At 34.0% G+C, this 12,202-nt stretch overlaps 1 protein-coding gene across 1 annotated transcript in view; it reads right to left on the bottom strand.

Moving 5' to 3' along the window:
- HLCS (holocarboxylase synthetase) overlaps positions 1 to 12,202 on the bottom strand; it is a 109,194-nt gene that overhangs the window by 69,226 nt on the left and 27,766 nt on the right. Inside the window, exon 6 of the mRNA XM_065741747.1 lies at positions 4,734 to 5,005. Coding sequence (XP_065597819.1) covers positions 4,734 to 5,005 — 272 coding nt within the window. The remainder of the gene's footprint in view (positions 1 to 4,733; positions 5,006 to 12,202) is intronic.

Genomic DNA, 12,202 nt, shown 5'->3' with positions numbered 1-12,202 from the left:
ACATAAGGAAGGCCTAGTTAACCAAAATGATAAAATACTTCTAGATTATGTATCTGTATAAATGATTATGTAGAAAATGCATTTAAGCATAGCTTATCAATGTATTAGCATACATTTTTCAAACAGCAGTGCCTCAGACAAAGGCATCCCTCCTTACTACCATGGCCTTTTCTAGCTCTCTTAGCATGCATTCTTCAGAGGGAAGGATGTGGGTTAACATTGTTAACGGTGTTAACATTGGTGGTAGGACCCTTATCTACAGAAGACTTCTAATGCCCTAGAATCACATTAAAAGACAGAGACTACTTTTGGAAGCTTTGTAATCCAACGACTAATATAAATTCATATCTGAAAAAAATTGCAAATATTGTAAAACAAGCCTACTTGCAGCTGGCTTTGACTGCACAGCACAACTACTTCCTACACTCAACTGAGGCTACATTATGCGACGTAGCTAGCTAAAGTAATACTAGAAGTAGTAAACAATTTCCAGAGATTTAAAGAAAATCATCAATCAAGTCAAGTCAATATCTGCAAGAGCAACGGTTTCTGCTTGTCATCCAGTCATCATGGAATTCTGATGCAAATACCTGAGAGGTCAGGCTTTAGACAGACATGCCTGATGATAGGATGAATGCAAACACTGTGACTACATGCCATATTTTGCATGTGCTGTGTTAACTCCAAGTTTCAGTCTTCAAATCACTTTTCAAACCAACCCCAACTCCCCAGCTCATCTGATTTTAATTTGTTTCATATAAAATACAGTTTAAACAGAAAATATAACAGATCACTGAGGTGTATTAAATGACTAAACAGGTGGCTGCTGTGTTTACATAGAGTAAAACATAACAAGGATTTGGGAAAAAAAAAGAAAACACACCCACTAGGTACAAAATAGAGTCTGTCAGTCTCAACTTGTTTGTACCTCTGAACTGGCATTCCAGTTTCCTTCAGATATAAACTGCTTTTACTCTTCCCTAACCTGCACAAGCAAAATATATATTTAAATACAAAACATGAATTTTAACATAAAACTTGAGTCCTAATACTCACTTTCTGAAATCAGAGCTGTAGTACAATGAATTTTGAAAAGTATTAAAAAAAAACAACACTAATCAGGCACCAACAGTGCAAAGGACTTTCTTTGGCAAAGATTTTAACTGTTTGGAAATTGTTTATTCTAAACTGACATTTTATTTAAATACCCTATTCAGCAATTGTGAAAGTAATTTTCTCCCACATTTCATTTCAACTTAAATGCTCCACTGTTGTATCAAACTCTTCCTAACAATGGCACAATAAAAACTGCCTTCACTCTTAGTTACTGGGGAAATGTATTACCCAATGTAGTTTTATGTAGAATATATCACACACTCACTTAGTAATGTTTTAATCACAACTTCTGCCAAATAAAATATTAAAACAAGATATTACACACTGGAAAAGAATAAAACTGAATACCTAATAAATTTATTTTTAATGAAACAGTCAAGAAACCATTCCAGTCAATTAAATTGCGCTAGAAATAAACACTTATTTATCAACCTCAGATCTTGTGAACCTATTAAGTGCATCTCCACAATCCAGTACTTGTACCACTATAGCAAACGCATCTTTAAAACCAATGATTTCCTTGTAAATCATATAATTCCAGGTATTCTCTGAGAAGACACAGAAAATGGAATTGCTTCTGGAAAGGCTGAATTTGTCAGGTGGCACTAAGATAAATATATTTGAAGAAATACACACGACTTCTGAAATTAATTTCTCTCTGACTTGAAGAAAGAATAACCCTTTAAATTAAAAATAAAAAAGGACAATTCCTACCTTCAGCAAGGATTTTAAATTCTAGTTTAGAAACAAAAGTTGAAATGCTTTTAAAATATAATGCTTATATGACTCGGTTTAACTTCTAACTTGAAAACATTGGGATAATTTTCATTATTTAAAACTATATGGTATTTAAACAAATCTTTGTTTTACAATTAGATTAATGCCACTTAATTTTAGATACTTACAGGTGAATTCACACTTTGCTTGTTACCTTAGGACACACAAACGTATGCCAATGGTAATAAAGAATGTATGTTAATATGCAAAATGTCAAGACATGCCATCTGGAGAGCTAATGAACAATCAAGGGATTCCAAATAACTACAGAATTTTCCTTTAGAATCTTTGGGACAACACTGTCAAGTTCAATCTATTCACTTAGACTCCAGAATCAATTTTTCAAACTTTATGACAGGTCTAATAGTTTCCACCTGTTTCTCTTGCTTGACTTTTGACTGGCACGTTACCAGCCAGGGTGGAAATGTAGACAAAGACCCCTATTAGGCTCCGGCTGTTTCTCTACTGTGAGGTCACTCAGCCATTAAATTAGTTCCAGCCCACTTTCTCCTTCGACGTCTTAATTTTGGGGAGGCATGAAAGTTTGGAGAAATGAAAAGGAAGAGAGGCAAAACTTTGATATTCAGTTTGTGGGAGGGATATAAGAAAATCTAAAGCCACAGAAGCTAAATGCTACCTTTGTTTATGATTTACTAACTAAATAATTTACTAAATAAATTTGCTTCTAATCCAATGGAATAAGTTATTGAAGTCTCTGAGTCATATTTTTAGTCATCACAAACTTTGACAAAAATCTGAGATATTCCATTCTGAAACACTTGCTTATTGCAATATATTACACATGTGCATATACATACAACGTACAATTACAAATGACCAACAGGTAATTTTTTGAGTGTGTGCAAGCAAAGCAATTCTTCTTCCCAAAACATGTTTTCCTCTCACTTAGAACTGGCAAGCAGAAAAAAGTGACATACATCCTAATACATCCATACTGGTTATGGAAGCATATTAAAACTGAAATTTTTCTTCAATGAAAAATACCTACTAGACAATTGCATCAATTTCTATCAGTTTATGCATTGATACTCTCTATGAAGTCTCAAGGTATTCTGTTGAAATACAAATCACATCATAAAATTAATCTTTCATCAATGGCAGTAGTATATTTACAATAGCAATACAATATTTAAGACAAAGATTTTGAACTATTAAAACAAAAAGCTTTCTGTAAGAAATTTTACTTCCTAAACTGTAATCCAAGCAGGATCATCTTCTCACCTGAAAGACAGACCTGGTTTACATATTATCTGAAAACCAGCTACTTGAGTTGCATCATGAGGGGAAAATCTTGAAGAATCACTTCAATATATTTGGACTACTTAGTAAGAAGAATTGAACACTCAGTTGTGACATCACTTTAGAGATAAAAGGTTCCAGATTCACTGAAAAACCAAGACCACTTCTCTCAGCTCCCTTGTCTAATGGATGTTAATAAATAGAATGAACAGAAGTAATTATATTTAACTTGTAATAGCTAAATAAATTCACAAATTCTTGACAGTATGCTTCATCTTACTGAGAGGTGTAGATACTGGTACTGAGAACCATCAAAAACAATCATCAGTGGTTAAAAGTGCTGACATATGAAATTATCGCTCCTACTGCTTCTTCCCAATGAGACTTTCAGTCCAACGGGTTTGAATGAAAAGAAGTGAATACTACAGATGTTTCAATTAAAAAGCCCTTTTACCCTTTTTGGCTCTATTGAAAGAGCAAGTGTGTCTGTGTCCAAAAGCTCTGGTAAAATCAGCTGCATGACTAGGACGTAAGTCTGGGAGAAAGTTTGTGGCAAAATTGAATAGCAATATTTTTTAGCGTATGAACACGTACATACATACAAAAAATAGTTTGGCTTTGAAGAAATTGGTATTTGATTCCATGTAAACTATTATTGCTAGTTACCTAATCAGATACAATAACATTCAAGACCATTTAACTGATTATGTTCATTAAAAAATCCAGGTTAAAATTACTTATTTTCAACAGTAAAATTCACAGCAATTTCTGTAAGTGAACAAACACTGATACTCAAAAGTGGCTATCAAGAAGCGTCATAGGTGCAGGTAGAACAATAAAGAGCAACAACTTCTCAAAGACAGTTTGATCCATTAGACTACTTAGTGTTCTGAAACATAACAGTATATTCTTTGTACATAGGCTCCAATCTAAGATTTAGTAACTGTGATTTTCTTATCAATTAATCCTATTCAAAACTCTAATGAACTACTTTCTCAAAGGCATCTCACAACTCATTCATAAGGGTCATTACGTATATGAAAAAAATGCCTACCATAACCTTAAATAATGTTTCAAGCAAACAAACGAACAAAACACCAACCACCAAAGAGCACTATAGTGGAACACTGAGCAAAATAATATTAAATAGCATAAGAGAAACATCAATGTTAAAACTAATGCCCCAATCCATTTGGGATTACTTTTTGTTAAATAACTAGATTAAAAAATAACTTGCACTGGAAAATGTATGTAATCTCCTAGACACAGATATTTAATACCTTGAACATTACTATGATAGTTTTAATGATTTTCAAGAGGACAATCAACAAGTAAAAAGTCGTCACACTCAAGTCTTCCCAATCTTTATAGCTTAGTTTTTTATATACTACTAATTAACATTCTCTGATCACAAAATTCCCTCTTTTATATCCCATTTCAAATACAACCAGCTGCTTTGACTATGGATATCTTGTAGGTAACAAATAAAAAAAGACAAAAACGGTTCTTTCTGAAAACTGTGTTACTATAATTACGCATTCCAGATCAGAAAGCTTACTCAAGCTTACTCACTGTCTTACCCATCCAGAAGATTCATTGTTGTGGTGGTAACTTCCGTAAAGAAAAGAATCTTTCCAAGTTTCTTTGTTTGTAGATTCTGTTTATATGTCTCCAGCCTGAAATGCTCTGATGAGAAGCTTCCCATCTTGGTGACGACTGACATGAGAGACGGAGTTATCTCCATTTTTGATTCACAAGATGAAACAAATTTAAGAGACACTTTGCTGGATTCTATTAATCCTTCAAAATTTACATTTTCCTCAAGCCATTTCAAAAACGTAAGATGGATTTCCTGTGGGCAAGGGAAATAAAATGAGACGTAGATCAGAATACAGGAGAACATATAAACATTCTTTTGAGTACATTCATATTCATGTAATCACCTTCTATTTCAAAATAGGATAAATTCATAGATTCATAGATTCATAGATACATTATGTTGGAAAGGACCTACAAGATCATCAACTCCATTTCCTCTTAGAAAATCCTGTTATGCATGTTTTTCACCTGTCCTACTCTGACATGTCTTGACAAGTTGGTGCACTCTTCCTACACTTGAGGTCAAGTTCACTTGTAGGTTGAGGCTTAATCTTTCTCTGTAACTGGGATTGCGATGGTTCTGCTAGATAGTGAACCATGGAGTGCGTACACTCGTACACAATACGCATGTTTTTCATCATGCCAAGTTTCTTTGCCTTTCAACTCACCGCTAAGACATGAATTGACGGATGAAGCTGCAGCTTATAAAATAGTTTATTGATTTATCAGTGGAATACTTACTATAAGAGCTCATACTTTTAGCTTAACAGAAGCTTCATAACTACTACCTTACACTGATGTGGCTGTTTAATAGCCAGTTAAATCAGATGCATGTAACGCAACAAAGAACACTGAGAAAACTAAGTAACACTAGGTTCATAGGTTCATAAGGTTGGAAAGGACCTACAAGATCATCTAGTCCAACCATAACACTATGCAACTAAGAAAACTTCGTACCAGTGTACGAAACAGAGTTGTAAGTATGCCTGCTCCCGTCACAGCCAATGGCACAGCTAGAAGATGTTTCTTGGAGAAGTATTTTGAATGTAAGTATACATTTACTGTAGATATATGATTTTATATACACACGTTTATTTCTCTTCTTTATTTTAGGTTATTTAGAAATACATTTTACTGAATATGAAATGAAAAAATGAATTAGTGCAATTATGATCTGTTCAGTGATGCCCCGAGACAACTGTCAGACATTCAGAGAACTCTTTCAGATGTCTAATATGATTGTAGGAGATTTTGCATGAAAGTTTACCTTTTCTACAGAAACTGTAAGTTAACACTACCTCAAAAACAGATACTGTGACTTCTTTTTGCAAAGCATATACCTTATGTTTTGATGATCTCCACTTTCCCTAGAGATACTGTAGTTCCCCTCACATGTACACTTTCTCAAATAAAAACAAACTGAATTAGATGGAAGCTATTTAGAATTAAAAAAAAAGCCCAAACAACAAGAACAACAACAATAAAATTGAGCTAATTGTAGAAAATGATAAGCTAATAAACAATCTATTGAATGTAAACCAGGAAACTAAGAAAAAGCTATTTACTCACTGATTATGGCTGTGAATACTTTACATGGTACATATAGCATTGGGGGCAGAAATACAGGAAACATAATAAGATACTGAAATGTATTAATAATGATTCCTCAGAATACTGAAAGATGAGCACAACAATCCAAAATAGACCTGGGGACAAAACTCTAAAATGTGTCCCTCATAACTGTATTCTCACTTTTAGTAGCAGATAAATGAAAACCCCAAAGAGTATGTATTCTATTCTACCAAAAGTAATGTATTAGCAATTCTTACCTTCAAATGTTCTAAGAAGACAGTTGATTTTTAATTTAAAAACTTATCCTAAATGCATAGTTTCTAACCAAGTACATGCCTTTCCTTCTCATTATGGCAGTATCTGGGAACCTCAACGCTGTGGGATTCCAATGCTAGTTCTGAAGCATAGCTCCCTTGCTCTTGAAAAAGATGTCCCTGAGCTCCAATCCCACTCTTAAAAACATACAAACTGCAATTAAAAGCAAGCTTCCTATAAATAGTTATCTATCCAAGGAATTACCCCAAATTTCCAAATCCCACTATTGTATCTTAAAAAGAAATGAGAAAAGTGGTCATGTTTCTAACACCTTTCTATGGATTTTCCATCCTCAGGAACTACACTTTCTCAAGTTTCAAATGGACACTGCTTCTGGTGACATTTCTGGAAGAAGAATGTCAGTAGACTTACTGTTTTGCAATCCTGTCCTAAGGATAACATGCATAACATGAAGAAATGAACATTATTTTTCTAAATGCAATCAAGCACTAGCTACTAAGACTAAGAGTAGCTCTAGCTACATTTTAGTTACAGACAAACTATCTCTCATTTCTCCACTTTCTATACTTTCATTTAAACTCTACATCTACTTTGGATAAAACAAGCTTTAAGTATTTTCTTCACTTTTTTTACATCATACATGATGTAGCATTAAAGGTTTTATGAATGCTTCTTCAAAGTGGTCTTCTTGAACCACTTGTATCTTCATTCAGTATAATATCATAGGTTTGACAAACTGCTGCTAAATTCTTTATACACTATCCTTCTTATTTTACAGACACAGTAACTTAGTAGCTGCAACTGATATTTAGATAATATACAGCTTTAATTTTTTTGAAGGAGCATATGGAAACTGTGCTTTACCTGACAGCGTGTTGCTTTCTGAACACAATTTCATTTAGCACAACTGTCTGAATACAATTCCTAAGCACAAAATCATAATTTTAACTAACATTAGGATGGATTTACAGACTTAGAGAAACAGATATTAAGTTGAAGTCCTGTTACATTCCAAGCAAACAAGAAAAGTGCTTTTTACTACACATCAGAAAGTCCCATGTAATTCTTCCAGAAAAGACTGAAATAACATAAATTCATGTATGGTTATATTATTACAATTAAGCCACACAATTCCTAACATTTATCCTCCTGAACATATTCTTTCAAGTGATCTTTCCTCCCACACTTCTTCATTTCATCTTCTTGCTTCTAATGCATATTAAATCATTTAAGATTTGTTACATTCATGTAATCATGAAGAAAATGTTTCCCATAATGTATACATGCTTACTGAACTGATCAAAAATATAAACACAAATATTGCATAATCAAAAGAGCATTTGCAGAATTTTCTAAACAAACATAAAAAAGCAACAAACATTTTTACATTTTTAGCAAACAAATTTTCAAGTCCTGCCTAAATACATGCTTGAAAAATTAACTGTCATCATAAGAAATTCCTTTATACAGTCAGTTGCAGAAACATGGATGCTGAACCAATGTTTTTGGTTCCCACTATTAAACTGGCATGCAGATAAATACATCTTTATGTAATGAAATAAACGTACACGAGGAATCAGGGCTAACCTTCGCCTCAACTCTATTGGAAAAAACATAATCATGTCAGAAGCAGAACTGCACGATTTGTTGCTAAGCTCAGGATTCAGCTTTGAATTCAAAATGAGGAACCTAACACCATTTACGGGCTGTAGGCAGAAAGCAAACCTATTCCCAGCTGTGTACACCGTTCTGCAGCATCCTCTGGTGGCCACTTAAAAGTTAAGTGTTGGTTCCATGCACTGCCTGACCCTACGTACCTCTGGGACTAGATCAGGTGTGTCAAGCAAGGAACTCAACTGAAACACAAGGTAAGGGAGCACCCAAAATCCTAGCCACTGCTTATCCTGATCTGCAGCTTGTTATCAAAATTCTAAAACAAATCCTACAACACGTAGATACAAATATTATTTGTGCAAGCAAAAAAAGCTGTAGCTGTCACATATCCAGGCACCTACAGTATCTGAAGCTACATACAAAAACAATCATGCTAAAATCAATATGATGAAAATTATCAATAATGTGCTTCATAAATACAGCAACTACATGTTTTAGGGTGACATAAATACATTTAAAATTGCTATTCATTGTTATTGCATCGTTTTTTGGCAGGGAGAATAAAAGTCAAGACAAGTTTAATTTCCTATGTCTGAAACTGTTCTCTTTTCAAATCAATTTGATATGTACATTCTTTAAACAAAAGATATTGCCATTTTCTTTCTTAAAGGAAGAATGAAATTTGACATCTCCGCTGAATGACTAGATGGCAAGAGGCTAAATCAGTTTTCTGCAGTATTTTCTAGCCATATTTCAAATGACAAAAGCACAATATGTTTTCAATGCATTGTAAGAAGCAATTATTAAAAGCAGAAAAGCACTATACTAACAGGAACCACTCATCGCATCTCAGTAACAAGTTTTTCCCATGTCCTTTTCCCAAAGTGAAACCTGAATTCCAAAGGACAGGGACATGGAAGGAAGTGGCATTTCACAGTGGTGACAACCTCACTGATCTGGTACTGAGGGGCAAACGTATGAACAAGCTGAGTTTTGACTGTGAGACTGAAAACGTCATGAAATGAAAAGTTGTTCTGTAGGAGGTAGGGAATTAGCAATTAGTAATATAGCAGATAGCAATTCATACAATCCACACAAACAAAGAATGAAGCTACTGCATGCTATGTACACTCCTCCACCCATACAGAATTTTATTGGGGTTGCTGAATCAAGGGTTGGAGGTCCGGCACTGTAAGTTGTTGAACTAAAGTATAAGAGGTAATTGCAACATTAAGAAGGAAGAGTGTATCAGGTGTGCGAAGGAACTGCTAAACAACAGTACACTATTGCTGTATAGAAATCTTTTTTTGGTAATCATTAGCCTCCCTTTTTCCTAATGCTTACTTAGCAGTTGAGACTGAACAAAAAGGAGAAAAGAGGCAGACAACAGATAAAAAAAAAAAAAACCAACAAAAAAAAAAACAGCTGCATATGCACACTTTCTCTGTTGAAGTATAAAATAGCAGAAAATTACAGCTCCTGATGGAGATGATTTTATTTGCACCTGGGCCATATCAGCCAATGAGACTTATACACAGAGCACATAAACTTTCAATTAAACTGGTTAAAAATAATCCCAATTCCAAGGTTCTATACTTACATTCTATTTATATATTCCATTCTATGAATTTTCTTACTTCATATACACGTGTTTATAGACAGATATATATATATATATATATATATGCATCGTCCCCTCTGCACACGTTGGGCATATTTGAGAGCTGCTCTTTTCTACCCAACTTTTGACAATAAATCTTAAATTCTGTATCAATGGAATTCTTTGTTGAAACAAAGCTTCAGTCACAGCCTAAATTCATTTGGTTTTTATTAAAAACATGAAGGTGAAAGTGAATGAAAGCTAAAAATAAAATGCCATAAAATGAACAAACTTTATATATCAGTTAGCGCTCTACTTTCTTGGGAAGAAGATTCAGACAAGTTTAATCTGTGATGCTCTACCAGTGACACAATATTGTGACTCCAGCATAAGAAACTACTTTAGCAGTTGTGCATTGTGTTAAGAACATCCAGCTTTTCACTTTCTAGAGCAGAATCATTCAACTTGAGAAATGTTCTGAAGTTAAAGCTTCACCTGGGACTTTTAACTATTTTTCTCCTTCCTTTTCGTAAAATCTAACAATTTCCAATGATCTGCCTCTATTTTTGCTTTAATGTATTTTAAAAAAAACTTAGCAGCTGACGTATTGATTGACGAATTATTAATTGATGTATTGATTAAATCACACAAGCTTGTGTGCTTATTAATTCCAAGGAAATTAATACTGCACGGATATAACGTGTCAATCTTTTGGAGGAGAACATGAATAGCCCATTTTGAGCATAAATAACTTAATGGGCATAACACCTTCATATGGCTGACCTGCTGTTCTTCTGAACTGGCTGTTTTCTAATGAATGAAATGACTTTCTTCAGATATGATCTTAAATACATGTTTCATATGAATTCTGTAATAACACTGATGGAAAAGAACACATTTGCATAAAATGCATTTGGAATCTTATTACCAATTTAGAATATAAAAATAAACACACATGTACACAAAAAGTATATCTTCCTTGTATTACACAGTTCTGCTTAACAGGCATACAAGTTTAAAGGTGTTAAACTGGTGTTAAACTAGCCACTGGAGAGCTTCCATAGCATCTCTAGAATCCAATAGAAACAAACCGAAGTCCAACGTGGTAGTAAGCAGTAGGCTGGCGCCAGTGAAAAGCACACCTACAGTGGCAACCTCAGCCCAGAATGCCAGCAACTTAGGAGGCCAGCAGTAGGAAAAGCCAGTTATTAGCACAAGAGGGCAAGGTTTTGGCAGATATTTCTGACTAATGAGGCACAAAAAAATGCTTTTCTGATGTTGGCTATGTTTTTATTTCCTGTAATAATGGCATATGTTGAGATCTGAAGCAGATGACAGTTTCATAACACAACCATAAACCCATGTTAAAATCATGTTTGTACTTCGTTGATATAGAAAAATGTTAAAAATAAACATACTAAATTGAACCAAAAAAATCTGCTGTATACGTACTGTCGATGCAGAATGTGATATATATAATATCCTTATTGTTTTCATACTGCAGTACGTACATATTACCTTTTATTGAAGTTTTGCAAGGCATTTTATGGATACTATATTTAATATCACATCCACCCACTGGAAGATACTATTTTATCTTTAGTCATCTCTATTTAGGGAAAGAATGACCAAAGAAAAAGCTAACTTCTAGATAGCTCAGATAGGGGATAGTAAAATATAATATCCTAGTGATCACGGCCTAGACAGAGGAACTGAAAGTGGAGCAAGAACAGGTTTGCTGTAAATGCTCACAAAGATGGGAGAAGGGGCACTCTTCCTTCCCAGCAACACTGGCAATTAAACTGTAGCAAATATCTTTCACTTGTTCACCAGGACTTGGGAAAGCTGTAAATAGTAGATTTGTGTTTGTATGCAAAGCCAGTCTGTCTCTCTCCCTCTCTCCCAGTCAGACAATCAGGCTATGATATTTCATTAGACTGTCAGATGTCATTAATACATAATAAATGTTACTAAACTACACGCCAACACTTGGCATTGTGAATAGTTGCTCTTACACATTTAAGTTAGAGCTTGATGATAGATCTTGTAATAACAGAAACAAAAAGAACAAACAGAACTGCAAAGCACAAGTGGTGCTTAGAATACAAACATTCAAAATCTGATCTGAAATATATGAAGTACTCAATGGAATCAATTTTCAGAAAGTACATATAAAACATTCCTCTTAATACTAACTGCTCATAACTCACTACAAAGTTCAGTCCTTGTTCAAAAGAATAGATAAAAATGGAACAAGCTAGACAGTTTCCATCCACTGTCACGCTAGCTGATTTTAATTCATCACCAGATTACTTATAACATTTTCATTTGTATAGTATTTTTAAATAGGAAAACATTTTACAGTGGGGTCGATAATTTAAGCCAAAT

Source organism: Cyrtonyx montezumae, unplaced genomic scaffold (assembly GCF_038088225.1).
Source record: "Cyrtonyx montezumae isolate F1298 unplaced genomic scaffold, pur_monq_1.0 scaffold_3, whole genome shotgun sequence".
Taxonomy (NCBI): Eukaryota; Metazoa; Chordata; class Aves; order Galliformes; family Odontophoridae; genus Cyrtonyx; species Cyrtonyx montezumae.
The sequence above is the reverse complement of the archived record's forward strand: the minus strand, read 5'-3'. Positions and strand labels throughout refer to the sequence as shown.